The sequence below is a fragment of the Peromyscus californicus genome, unplaced genomic scaffold (assembly GCF_007827085.1).
Source record: "Peromyscus californicus insignis strain IS unplaced genomic scaffold, ASM782708v3 Scaffold_4__1_contigs__length_199733344, whole genome shotgun sequence".
Classification (NCBI taxonomy): Eukaryota; Metazoa; Chordata; class Mammalia; order Rodentia; family Cricetidae; genus Peromyscus; species Peromyscus californicus.
In genome coordinates this window covers 70,747,860-70,762,352 of record NW_026294562.1, presented here as the reverse complement: position 1 = coordinate 70,762,352, position 14,493 = coordinate 70,747,860, and the positions used below count along the sequence as shown (strand labels likewise).

Below are 14,493 nucleotides of genomic sequence, written 5' to 3'. Positions count from 1 at the left end.
ACTTTTTATGGGTTTCACAAAGGCTGGCTCTGAACATTAAAGTCTGGATAACCTTTATGGCTTTTCTTTTAAGGACTTTAACTTTGTCTCTCTGTAGCTGAGACTCTCATAAAAACAAAACAAGTTTAAAAAGTCATGACTTATTGATTTTTTTCTTGACGTTATTGACTTGAATATAGTTTTAAATCTTTCTGCCCAACATTATTACAGTGTAATTGACAAATGATAGTTGCAATTTGTACTTGATAAACATATGCATTGTAAAAAGATTACCATAGTGAAGCTGAAGCCAGATACAATGCGGTTGGTTTTCAGATCCTTGTTTTGTCGTGTTCGACACGGAGTTTTTGGTTGCTGATTTTTTACCAGACAGGGTTTTTCTGTGTAGCTTTGCGTCTTTCCTGGAACTCGCTCTGTAGACCAGGCTGGCCTCGAACTCATAGAGATCCGCCTGCCTCTGCCTCCTGAGTGCTGGGATTAAAGGCGTGTGCCACCACCACCCAGCTGGTTGCTGATTTTTTTAAATTTATTTTTACATGTGTTGTGTGTGTGTAGACAACTTGTGAGAATCAGTTCTCTCCTTCCACCACGTGGGTCCCAGGAACTCAGGTCTTCAGACTCTGCGATAGCTGTGCACCCACCACCTTGAAAGGTCACCTCACGGGTAGCAATGCCAGTCCTGACACTGAGTCCCTGAGAAGAGCTACAGTTGTGGCTGTCCTCGCCATGGTAGTGACATGTTCTTCTCTTTTCACCTGAACTGGATTCCTCCCAAGAGTATTTTAGTGATAATCATGACTTAAACCCTTGCATTAGAGATGAGAAGTTACATCCTGCCTACAAACAGTTTGACTTGTTCTTTTGATTAAGGAAATTTACGTTTGCTTCCTGATTTCTGCACCCATTTAAACATGTATTATAGAAACAGAGGACTTCAAGGCCATTGGTCACCCCATTTCTAATTCAGAAAGACTCGAGACACGGCACATTACTGTCCTACTGGTTGCTACAGCAGAACACCTGACAAAAGTCACTTAAGGAAGGAAGGCTCATGGTTCCAGGGTCCAGGCCATCATAGTGACCCCAGCATGAGGCAGCTGCTCATGTTGCATCCACAGCCAGGGAGAAAAGAGTGGTGGTGAATGTTGGCTCTCAATGAGCTTTCTCCGTTCTATGCAGTCTGGGATCCCTAGTCAAGGGATGGTGCCATCCACATGTCAGGGGACAGTTCTCCCTCAGTTAACCTAATCTAAAAACTCCTTGCCTGACATGCCTGGAGATTTCTCTCTAAGGTGATTCCAGATCCTAGAAAGTGTGCAATCAATATAAATCGTCACACATGGTCTTACTATGTGACCCCCGTTTGGCCTTGAACTCACAGCAATCCTCTTGCCTCACACTCCTGAGTGCTGGGATTATAGGCATGCACCACACACCCAGATTTTATTTACACTTTTAAGCTATGTCTTCAGCACCTCCTAATTCACAAAGCCTTGCACAGGGCTCACAGATGGCTCTAAGGGACTGAGTAAACTCTGCGTTGAGGGAGGTAAATGTTGTGATCAGCCATGCTGATGTGTCTTTATAAGGTCGGCATCCTGAAAAGAATATGAGCTGGAGGCAGGGCCCCCACTCTCTTTACTGTACAGTGGATAAGCCAACAGGCTTTGAAGTCAGACAACCTGTAAGACAAGTCTTAACATCAGCCCAACTGGGTATCTTGAGACCGCAAGGATCATTTATTCCATTAGACAAAATGAGTTGTTTTTGAGGGCCAGGCATGGTGTTCTATGCCTTTAATCTCAGCACTTGGGAGGCAGAGACAAGAGGATCTCTGTGATGTCAAGGCTAGTCTGGTCAACATAGCACATTCCAAACCAGCCAGGGATATAGAGAAAGACCCTGTCTCAACAAATAAACAAACATCTCAAAATGGTTTGTTCCGAGATCACCAATAGACATAGCACTTTGAAAACACCATTGCCTTCCAAGCCACCCAGAGTTTCCAGGAATGGTGATGTTCTGAAGATCCCTTCCAGGGAAGAATGTTTTGGTTTTTTTTTTTTTTTCCATTTTCTCGGAAGCATCACCAATCCCTGAAGCTTTCTTCTAATACAGAGATTCCTATTGAAATCTAAGTAAGTCACATACATAGAAAACTCCATGTGTACTCTTACTTGACAAGGCTCCGATATACCATGGAGATCTGTCGGCATGAATAATGTGGAAAGGCCACTTTTGTCTACTGAGAGGCCTGTACCACTCCACCCCACACTTCACACTGCTGCCCCTTGCAGTTTGTGGAGTTCCCATCGCAAACTTCACAGGGCTGGCTTTCCTTGGGCTGCTACCCATACTCCCATGTTATTTTCCCAAAGGAAACTTGTGATCAACCTAGGGAAGTGGCGTGGTGCCTCACTGGACAGATCACCAAAATATAATTTCAGTCCTTCCCAGTTGTCTGAAGACTGATGCTAGAAGGAGCTTTGGAAACCTATAAATTCTATAAATTGGAGGATCTGACTCTTTCGTAAAAAAGAAATACTTAAAATTTTAATTATGAATCTGTGTCTGTGTGGGGGTGTGCACATAAGTGCAGATGCAGTGGAAGCCACCAGAAGCATCCGATCCCCCTGGAGCTGGAGTTACAGATGCCTGCCAGCTGCCTGATTAGGTGCTAAAAACCAAACTCTGGTCCTTTGCTGGAGGAGCATGCTCTCTAACTGCTGAACTGTCATGCTGAACCTGGCCTGTCATTTTTAAGATTTTTTTTTCTTTTAATTTTTCTATGGGATTTTTCTCCCCGCAGCTAGCCAATTCTTTTAGTTTGGTAGATAACATATTTGCTTCATTTATAAATCAAGGCAAAGCACTCGCACGTGCGCACGCGCGCGCGCACACACACACACACACACACACACACACACACCACTCCATCCAGTCATTCCCTGGGCAACCCTGTGTATAAATTCCATGGGGATTCTTCCAGTGAATCTTCGTGTAAATAGAAACAAATATGATCCATTATTTTCTTAACTGCCAAACACTTGAGATAGCAGGTAACATGTGTCCTGTGCACCTCAGCTTTTATAATTTCTCCCCTTTGGGCAGGGGTTAAGAGTAATCCACAGGGCATCATGCCTGCTAAGCATTCGCTTTACTGCTTACTGGTCATCATATGCTCATGCACATGCTTGACTACATCGCAACCCTTGCACCTTGCCTTTTGATATGCCCAGAGTTCTCCCTGGGACAGTGTGGGAAGAACACCTTCATTCTTTTGTTTATTAGCCCGTGATTGTTGGACACTTGGATACTTTCCAATCTTTGCTGTGACAAACCATGTCATAAGAGATAACCTTGTCTCTGACATTGCCTGCAGGTTATCTGCAAGATAAAACCCTTAAATGCAATTGCAGGGTCAAAGAACCTGTCTGCGGTCCCAGTTCAAGGCTTTAACATTTCAATCCAGGGTTGGGAGGAGAACAAAGCCAGGCCATTCAATAAACAGTTTGTGAACTGGGGCCAGCCAATCAGTGAGATGGGGACAGAAGCTGCTAGAACTTAGAAAATGTTGAGCTACCAATCTTGTTATGGTTATCATTTTCCTAAGTAATTCATTTGTATTGACTTTAGTCTGTGATGACAAAAAAGGGGAAAAAATCCTCTTTTGAGACAGGTTTTCTCTGTGTAGCCCTGGCTGTCCTGGAACTCACGGACTGGCCTTAAACGAAGAAAGCCGCCTGCCTTTGACTCTAAAGCACTGGCATTAAAGGCGTGTGCCATCATATCTGACAAAACAATAATTTCTTATGGCTGTGTACAATCCATTAAAATTTACTAGAAAAAAATTAAAAGTTAGAATTACTCATAAAATATTAATACTTCCATTATCTGTAAACTCAGCATTTGGGAAGAAAAGGTAGGGAAATCAGGAGTTTCCGGCTACTCTGGGCTACATTAGAGGGACTGTCCAAAAAAAAAAAAAAAAAACACTTGCAAGAAAGAATTTTAATATCTAAAGTTATAAACTGCTTCTCTATGAATGTGAGGTGTCCATTCACATTATTTTAAAATTTTAAAATTTTATTTAGCGTGTGTGTGTTTGTGTCTGGGGGGGAGGGGCATATGCCACAGCACGTGTGTAAAGACCGGATGACAATTTTGTGGAGTCCGTCCTCCCCTTCCACTTTTACATGCATCACGGGAGTGCAGCCCAGGTCCTCGGGCCCACATAGCAAGCATGTTTACCTCTGAGCCATCTCACTGGTCCTCAAGTAATTTTTGAATGCTGTAAAAGTTTATCTTCCAGATTTCAAAAAAAAAAAAAGTGGAAAAATAGATTCATCTGTAACTATTAAGGAACAAAACAGACAGAACTAGACAAACCAGTAAGGGAAAGCATATTTCAATTAACAGTAACTGACTGACTACCAACATATACTGGGTTAGGAGAGATGAAAGGTTGGCCAGACTCACGGATGAATTCCTGAGGACAAGAAAACTATCTATAGTGGAAAAAGGAGAGTGTGACTATCCAAACCAACCCACATATCTGCTAAATGAGGTGATGAGATCTCACCTGCCAAAGAGCTAGAGCCCCGGAAGTGAAGTGATTAGCCTGCCTGCCAGGGAAGAGGATTATGCTGAGACGTGGACACACAGGAAGAACATGTGAGACATCCTGCTTCTATTTCATCATCCGACTTGGAGAGAGAAATAAATACATGTCATTTTTAAATTCTAGGTGAGACAGTCCATGTTTGTTATCCCAGGCCTGGGAAGGTAGAGACAAAGGGTCCCTGACTGGTGAGATCCTGTCTACATGGCAGGGACAGTGTTCCTGGGGACAACACCCAGGCTTGTCCTCTGGCCTCTACATGCATCTACACAAACACAAACACACAAGCACATTCACAAACACATACACATGCATAAAGAGTGTGAGTTAAGGACCAACAAAACACCCCTTAGCTGTTCTGTCATGGAATCCTGTTCTAGAATGGTATTTTTAGAAAATCTTTTGGGGAACTGGAGAGATAGCTCAGTGGTTGAGAGCATGTGTTGCTCTTGCAAAGGCCTGGGTTTGATTCCCAGGACCCACATGGTAGCTCATAACCATCTGTAACTCCAGTTCTAGGGGATCCAACAGGCATGTATATGATGCATAAATATCCATGCAGGGCAAAACATTTATACACATAATGTAAAAATAAATAAGGTGTGGTTTCCAGTACCAACATTCCAGTACTCACAACTATGCATAACTCCAGTTCCAGAGGATATGATGCCTTCTTCTGGCCTTCTTGGGCTCTAGGTATGCACATGGTACTCTTACATACATGCAGGCAAAATATTCACACCCATAAAGCAAAAATAAATCCTGTTTTAAAAAAAGTTTCAAAATCAGCCACAGGTCCAATTACATGAACTTATGAATCTTACTATCAAGAAGACAGATTTTTCTACATTTATTTATTTATCTATCTATTTATTTTTTCTGGGTCAGAGAGAGCAGGTGTCACAGTATGCATAACTGTGGCAGAAGAAAGATCAGAAGAAAACTTGTGGGAGTCAATTCTCTCCTTCCATTATGTGTGTCCTGGGGATTAAACTCAGATTATCAGGTTTAACATCAAGTGCCTTTATCCACTGAGCCAAGACTCCGGCCCAAGATGGAGATTTCTCTAAATTACTACATGTAGTTCCACCTGAATTTAATTTAGAAATCCATACTAGAAGCTAATGGCTTGACAAGAGAAGAAATGACTCAGCTCAGAGACACAGGACCTCAGGTTGGCAATATCATGTGCTTGGGCTGTTTCCGCCATGCTCCAGGTGTTTTTAAATATCTGGCATTGTCTTAGCAAACACAAGCCAGATAAGTAGAGAACAAACTTGGCAAAGGTAGAATTCATAGAATTATTTATTTCTAGCCAGAAGTCCAAATGTCATCAGTGCTAAAGACACTGCTTCTTTGTACAGAAACAGCTGACAAGGAAGCTGTGACATTTGCTACATGTTCTAGTACAGCTACTCACCTGTTTGTGACCTTCTCATACCTCATCTTCCCCGGTGTCAAAGCAGAGTCTTTCCATTGTATTCCCAGAGTTGAGGGCAGCCCCTGGCACACACTGGGCACCCAAGAGACATTTGCACTATATATTTGTTTTACTATACAAAGGAAGTGGGGGAGGGATAGAGGCACTTTGAATAAATAAAGACATCTTAAAGTAAAAAGAAAGAAAAAGACAAGGGAACTAGAGACAAGACATCCTTTAGCGGTCCTGTCATGGGACTCTAATCCAGTATGATATTTTTTATAAAGTCTTTCAGAGGTAAGAGTTTCAAAATCGGGGGCTGGAGAGATAGATGGCTCAGTAGTTAAGATTACTTACTGCTCTTTCAGAGGACCTGGGTTCAGTTCCCAGAACTCACATGACAGGGGTGTGTCTAATGCCCTCTTCTGGCCTCCAGGGCTACCTCATGAACATGATTTACATATATACATGCAGGCAAACACATAAAAAAAAATAAATATTTTAAAAAGAGCGCTAAACACTCTATGACCATTAATATCATGACAAAAAGTTTAAATTATATATATAAATCTTGAGATAATATTTATACCTTAAGAAAAGTTTTAAAGAGTCAAAATAGAATCAAAGGATTATGAAATTAGTGGCAATAGAATAGTCCCTTAATTTTGGTTTTTCTTCTGTCCCATATCAAGTGGCTCTTCTGACATGATACATAGATTTTGAATTTTCCTTTTAACAAGCATTCTTTTGTTTAGAGAAGGAGAGAGCCATGCTCCAATTCCAAAGCCAGCTTTAATTTTTAATTGAACTGGGACTACAAAAAGATCATCTGCATTATGTGTCTATAGAGAATGACAGAAACAAACATTTGGGAAGATTTATGAAATTTTATCCTGTTGGAAATGTGATATACCAATAGGCCAATTTACTCTTTTCTTGGGACATTTTCTCTGGATGATTCGTCCTTTTTCTTCAGATGTCTCATTTGTCCAGTGGTCTTCAGATTCCTTAGCTGAATGGCTTCATTCTTATGGAAAGACAAAAACAACCTTGCCCCAATCCTAACTTTGGGGAGGTTCCCTTTTGGCAAGTTATGTCTGATCAAATGAAAAGCATCTGTGAGTCTTATAAGTTAGTTTCCTAATCCATTGCTCCATGGGTGCAGATCTTGCCTTTAAAAGCCTAATCACCATTTTGCATTCTGAATGCACTTTCAAAAGCCAAAGATTAAATTAATATTTGTCTAGCTTCTGAATTTTCTATCATTCTATTTACAGCTGAAGTCAATCTTTGTAAAAAAAAAATCAGTAAAAGTTTCTTTTGGGTCCTTTATAACTTTACTAAATAACTCTGTTCTCTTTCTGACTTCTTCAATTCTGTCCTACTCGTTCAAAGCTGCTGTACAGCACAGAGCCAGGGCATGGTCATCATATTGAGATTGCCTTTGCACATCAGCATAATCACCCTCTTCAAGATGTTGGTCTTGAGAAATTTCAATACTTCTGTCCCTATTTTGTTGTTCAATGGTCCTAGCCTCATCTTTCCACCAGGTCCTCCACTGTAATTAAGGACCAGGTTCCAATACTGCTGTAACCAAGTCTCTCCAGTCTTGTGGGACAATTCTGCTACTAGTTGACCATGAATTTAACATCTGCTTCACAAAAGGTGAATGCATACCATATAAGACTATCGCTTCCTTAAATCTCCTCAAACCTAACACATCCACAGGAATCCAGTGAGCTCTTCCACGGCCTTGGGGCTACCTGTCATTTGACAGTTGTTCCTGTATGGGAACCGGACAAATTAAGGTTGGTTTTTTGATAACCATGGGCTGTTCCTCTCTAATTTCACAATGTAAAGTTGAGGTTGGTTCTCCTCTAAATTCCTCTGTCTTTTCTGAATACCTCTATTACCTGTTTTAGTACGTACTTCTAAGGCTTATAACTTAACAGTCAATATGGCAATACTTTCTCTAGTAATTTTTTCTAAGGCCTGTATCTTGGCATAGCATATCAACCAACTTTTTTAGGGATAAAACTAGAATTATCAAAATGATAATTAACATTATGTCATTCCCAGCTAAGCTGATTATCCCTTCATTTAATTGTTCCATTTTTAAACCATCCATTGTGTAATCATACAGAAACCTAACTCCCTCCATCATAATAGTATTTCCCTTTTTTTTTTTAACATGGGGGAAAAAACCCTCCTTTTTTAAAAAAAATTAATTCCCCCCTTTAAGAATTCCCAATTTTCTCACCAAATTTTCGGACAATGACAGTGAAGAGAGACCAGCTGGCGCTGCTTAGCATGTCTGAGCAGAGAACATAGGTGTCGCACAGCCTGACTGAGGACAACTGCCACGATTGTGTGTCAGCAACCTGAGGAGGGGGTCCAGGGAAAGCCGACAACCCACCGGGAAAAGGAGCCAAAGAGCCAGCCACCTGAAAGGCAGGCATAGGAACACTCGAAATTAGCATATGTGACCTGTGGGAGATGAAAGTACAGAGCTGCCTGAAGGCAGAGATGTTCAGCAGAGTTTGGAGCCCAGGCAACTGTGGAGTTTGGGGCTTGTGTTGATTGCTATAGAGAGGCTGCAACAGGAAAACCCCAGACTTGCTCAGAGGGCTTGGGGAAGTAAGGGAAAGCCAGCCATCTAGGTGGGTGCTGATGGGCAGCAGCTATTTCATGAATTAGTGCCCCAAATGTTGGAAGACAGATGATGCATGATTCTAATTAATCTTATCAATAAAAACCAGGAGTCAGATATTGGGGTAAAAACTTGAAAGATCAGAGAAGTAGGGGAGCAGCCACCAGTGACTTCCTACCTCTTCTATTCCTCGGACCAAAGGGGCTGAGATCCTGTTTCAGCCCCACCTTACCACTTCCTGTCCCTCTCTCTGTAGTCCTCCAAACCTCTATGGTTAACTAGTGGCTAGCTCCGCCTCTGACTCCAAGCAAGCTTTATTTGTCAGAACACAAAATATCACACAACACAAAGAAAGCAGCAATTAAAACATATATATCCTTGAGCCTATTCCCAACAAGGTTTTGGCCTTCATGGCTCTTTACACGTGGGAAGTGTTTCTTTCCCAGCCCCTTACAGCTTTTGCTTGTTCACCATCATGAGGAGGGGGAGAAAACTATTTAAAACAAGAATTGTTTTCAAGTCAGCATCTCAGGTATTCTAAATGTTACAGTTGTGCTTCCAAAAATGTAGTCAAATGCCTGACTGCAATGCCTGTGGGTGGAGCTTGCTCTGCTCCAACTTGTCCGTTCGGAAGTCCATGAGGGTGTAGACCGGACAAAGGCGCATATCACAACAGCTCACACACAGACTTCACCATAGCCTTTGGGTCATCACTCCCTTTACTGTCCTTTTTATGCATTTAGGGCACTGCTGTTGTCGATCCAAGCTGCTCTCAAAACCTGCGAGGCAACAAAGTTGTGTCTCTTCCAGGTCAGTCTAGGCACAAAGCTGAACAACTTCCTGGTACATACACGTGGCGTGTGCACACAGAAAATAAGGTAACAAGCATCAGTAACTGGCTCAAGTCTGAATTTCATAAGAAGATCTAGAAATGCTGAGTTATGCATCTTGAAAACAGTCCATTTGATAGCTGCATCTGCTTTGGGTCCAACTTGCCCCAGCTCTGCTCAGGATTTGAGAGGAAGTACTGTGTTGAGACAATTCCACCACCAGGAAGGAAAGTTCTTCATCTCGGAATGTACCAGAACCTTTAAATATTCAGTCTTTGGCGCTAGCAGCTGGTGCCCAGGGCATCTTGGCTCCCTCTGGTCTCTATCCTGGGAACCTTTATTAGCCTGGTATTGAATACCAAGACCCTTAAAAAAAAAAAAAAAAAAAAACAGAGCCCCGGAAGTGAATGAAAGTGAAGAGCGACGTCCAGAAGCTGGAAGATTTTGAGTCCTTGGTCTGGATACTTTCTGGACCCCTTAGTGGCCTGTATGGAGTCCAGCAGGTGGCTTCTCCTCGCCCTCTGGTGGCGTCACCAGCAGCTGGAGAGAAGGGGCACACAGACACCAGCACACCAGGAGGGGGCGGTCAGTGCCCCTCTGTGAAGCAGGGGTCCACACCACCATACTGGTCACTCGCGAATCCCAACTCGGCTGGAGTACCGGGTTTATAGGTGTGGGACATAGAAAGGGGTCAAATAGGAGGGCCCAAGAAAAGGGGTGAAGGGACTCCCTGTGGCGGCTGTCGTCAGGGGGAAGGAGGAGGAGGGAAAGAGGACGTTGGTCGCGGGATAGGTGGGGAAAGTCTGGAAGGGCAGAGCGCCCGGAACCGGTGGGCCAGGACTGCTCCCGGTGCCGCTGCCACAGGCCCCCGCCACGGCGCCCGGTGTCCCAGGCTGCGGCGTACTGCATCCTGCCTGCACCGTGCCGTCGGCCCCCGGGTTCTGCTTCTTCCATTTGGTCCTGCGGTTCTGGAACCAGATTTTGACCTGCGTCTCCGTGAGGCTGAGCGACAGCGCCAGGTTCAGGCGTTCGCACACGGACAGGTAGCGCGTGGCTCGGAACTTGTTCTCCAGGGCCACCAGCTGCTCGTAGGTGAAGGCGGTGCGCGCGCGCCGTGGCTTGGCACAGCTAGGCTCGGATCGCCGGCGCCGCGGCCGCGGAGAGCCGGGGGAGCCGGGGGACGCCGGCAGCCCGTCCACACCGCTCTCCCCCGCTCCCGCGGCCACCACCCGGGCCTCTGGAGAGCCCTCGTGAACCCGGTGCCAGCGCTCCGGCCGCTCCGGCCGCTGCGCGCGCCCCGCATCCTCTGCTTCCTCCTCCTCTTCCGCTTCGGAGCCTTCCAGGGGGGACGCGAGGCCAGTGCCTCGGCCCTCGGCATCTGAGAGAGAAGGGCAAGGTGACCAGAAGCCTGTAACAACTCTACCAATCTGCACCCCCAAACCTTCTAGTCCTCCCCCAGAACACTCAGCTTTCCCCTTGATCCAACTCCACTCTCTCTTTGTCCTCTTCCGTCCCCAATGCGCACATCTTAGGGAGCAGATTCAGGAGTGCGGTGTCCTCTTGCCCTTTACAGATCTGCCATTCAGTAGGCACCCAAAAAGTACATGTTGGATAGCACCCCATATCAAGAAAGTATAGTGACTTTATCGAGCTGAGAAGAGAGGAGTCTGCTATTACGATATAGGAATGTCAAGTGCGTTTACTATTGAATCTCCCCAGTCCCTAGAAGCCTATTTTGGTGTGCGACTCCTAGCAATTAAAAAAGAAGTTATTAAGTCCTCCTCCCCCCAAAAAGAGAAATTCCCCCTTTCCCATCTTCTCTCTCCGGCCGTGTTAATAGAGTTTCAGATTTGTCCGGGGCCTGATCGATAGATGTCATCTATTAAAGGTAAGTTTTAATCGAACAATATTAGGATCAGACAGGGAAAGGGGGTTTGAAGTCAGTACCTGCAAGCTGCGGGCAGGAGATATGCAGTCGCCAGTAATAGAATATCGATCAAGGAGTTAGGGGGAGGGGAAGGCAGCCCCACAGAGAGACCATCCAAACAATTAATCCAAGCCCGCGGCCGGGCCCCAAGGCAGGCCACCAGAGGCTTCCGGGCCCCAGACAATCACTGCCAAACTTAGAAACGAGGAGCAGGGGACTGTGCTGCATACAGCCTATCCCAGGACCAGAGTCCCTAGACCTTGGGCTCCTTCGGAGGAATCTCATGCCCATGTCCCGCTCGGCATGAATCCTTCTGTCTTAAGTCCTTCCAGCCACAAACTTTCCTGAACCCTCCCTTTGACGTCCACCAACTTCAGGGACGAAGTGGAATGGTCTAGGAGAGAAAGCACCCAAAGCTTCCTGTCTGCCCACCCCCCAATCCCCTGTCAGGTCCGGGAAAGGTGAAGGCATGGGCTCCGCAGGTGTTTCCGAGTGGTTGAAAATAAGCACCTAATCCTGGCCTCAATGACCTCAGCCATAAAATAGGAGTGGTGTTAATGATACTATATACTTGGAAGGCGTTTTCATAACCTTTATCCCAGCTCCTAGCCCAGGTTCTAGCACGTGGACAGCATAATACATTTCCGTTAGATATGCGAGCCAGTCAGAGCTGTTGCGCTCATCCACTGAGCAGGTGTTCAGGAATGAGGCACATACCTGCCCTGGAATCTCAGTCTCATCCCTGCCTCTTTCTTCTTCCAAGGAGGGGAGGCTTCACTTCGCACCTGCGCGGGGTGCGCCTTCTCTAGCTCCCAGGCCACCAACAGCCATTCATCAGACCTTGGCTGCTCCACACACACGGATACCATCTTAGACTGAAACCGCCTCGCATTCTTACCAGGGGTCTCCTGAGACCCGATCGTAGACTCGGGGCTGGCGTCCTCCCCTGCTTCCACCTCCGCTAAACTTTTCTTGGCTTCCCGGGCAGCTAGACGCACCGGCGGGAGTGCAGCTCGCGTGAATTTTTGTGGATCCAAGATGTCCAGGACAGAGAATGAGATCTTGTGGTGAGAAGGGGCCGCCTTGGCCCCGCCATCCTGCCATGCCAACATGCCCGCCTCCCACGAACCGGAGGCTGGCCGCGCGGGGTCCGGGATGGGCGCACTAGGGCTTGCCTTAAGCTCTGTCTCGGTCACAGCGCTCCAGTCTCGAACTAGATTTTCCCCGCCAAGAGAAGCTGGAGAGGGTGGCAAGGAGGCGGGGCGGGAGGAGAGCAGCGGGGGGCTGCTTGCGGATTGGCACTTGCACTGGCCAGACCCCCGCCACGTGCAGGGCGAGTTCGCAGCTGCCTTGGGACTATCCCGCGCGGCGCGGTGGCAGCTGGCCTGGACCAGAGGGACCCTCGCTTGCCAATGCGCGTTCCCGATTCGAGGGGTCGCGGTCGCACGCTGCGCGAGCGTCCTCCCATCCTGTGGAGACTCGTGAAGGGCGCGAGGGAGGCTTCCATCTCCAGTATCCCCTCTACATACACATCTGCCTGACTGAAGTTTACTTATTTCTCTTAGAGCACTTGCCATCTTTCTTTGACTTGAAGATGCCACGGAGGCCAGGACTGATCGCTTCACAATGATGCTTGACGCATCTCATGCACCATCTGTGAACCACAGTAACGGCTTCGGGCCCATTTACTTCGAATTTTTAAAGCCCTGTGTGTTTACAGTTTACAAAGCCCTGGGGCTTTCTCACACTCCTTTGATTTTCTAAGCATCCCTATGAGGTGGGCGTGGCCTGGGACTACAGTCTGGGTTTCAAAAACCGGGAAAATGAGGTTCAAAGATGAGCAATGATATCTGCCCAGGGTCACTACGGTCCACAAGAGTCTGGGCTGGGCCAGGGATTTTTCAGCACGGCCCCTGTCTTGGGAAATAGAGGCAAAATATTCTCCTTGGGCAGGAGACTTTTCTTTCTACCTGGAAGGCCAGAAGGGTCAGAGGTCAAAGGGGGTTTATAGTAAAGATGACAGTGCCTAACCAGGAGGGCCGCCGGCTCAGGGCCAGGTGGCTCTGCTGAAGGTAGCTGTCCTCCTTTCAGTGACCCAGAGTGCCATTTTCGCTGCCCATCAGGACTTCTTCAGTCACAGATTCCATCATTAGCGTCAGAAATTGACTGTTTCTGACCCCCATCTTCCCCCAGCCCCAAGAAGGAAAAGGTTAAAAGATGCCCGCTGGTTTGAATTTAAGATCAGAGAAGAGATACGATTAAAATGGCCCCATCTGACCCCCAAGTCTCCAGGGAGAACAGCAAGCATCAGCAGTAAAGAAAAGGTTGCACTAGCCACACCCATAGTGACATTCCTTCTTTTTGTCACCGCTGTGGACATTAGTCATTTATTTCAGCCGCAAATTCTGAAGCATCTCTGACTTAGCTCCACTGCCCAGAGCCACCTCGGACCCCGCCCGCTCCTTTCTTCTTTGCCCCATGCGGTTCCCAGACAATGTCTTGGCAATTAATATTGTCTGAGCAGGTAAGAAGTAGGAAGAGGAGGGGACTCTTTCGCACTAAAGTGCTGGGGGCTACTAATCCTATCTGTTATTAAAGAGGCATCCTCGGGGGCTAGCTCCTTGTAGCTTTTCTCATTCAAACCTTTCAGCCCCTCCCAGGGGTGGCCACCATATTCCCTGCCGACTTTAAAGCCTTGCCGAAATTCAAGCCAGCTCCAGTCCTAAAGCAAAGACGGATTGTGCTTTTAAAGTGAAGGGAAGGAAGTGCAGAGCCCAAGCCCACCAGAACACCCCCTGCCAAAGGGAATATGTGCCGTGTGAAACTCAGGGAAAAGACAACCCAGAAACTGAGAGGCAGGGCCCAGGGACAATACCTGCAAATCACAGATCCCTCTGGAATGCACATACTTTGTTTTCTGTTTGGATAACCCTTTCTCATCCAGTTCTCACATTTTTTTTTTTAATCTTCCTTGTTCTTTCTCTTCCCTTCCCTATTGACCCCGATTCCATCTACCTTTTTCCATATATTTGTATATATTAGATT

The 14,493-nt window shown here is 46.1% G+C and overlaps 1 protein-coding gene across 1 annotated transcript; it reads right to left on the bottom strand.

The window, feature by feature from the left end:
* Positions 1-8,823: 8,823 nt before the first annotated feature.
* Positions 8,824-14,374, bottom strand: Nkx1-2 (NK1 homeobox 2). Its single transcript, XM_052762870.1, has 2 exons — positions 12,347-14,374; positions 8,824-10,899 (listed from the first exon to the last, which is right to left on the bottom strand). Exons 1-2 carry the CDS (start codon positions 13,023-13,025, stop codon positions 10,187-10,189), a joined length of 1,392 nt encoding a protein of 463 aa, XP_052618830.1. The 5' UTR covers positions 13,026-14,374; the 3' UTR covers positions 8,824-10,186.
* Positions 14,375-14,493: the final 119 nt, after the last annotated feature.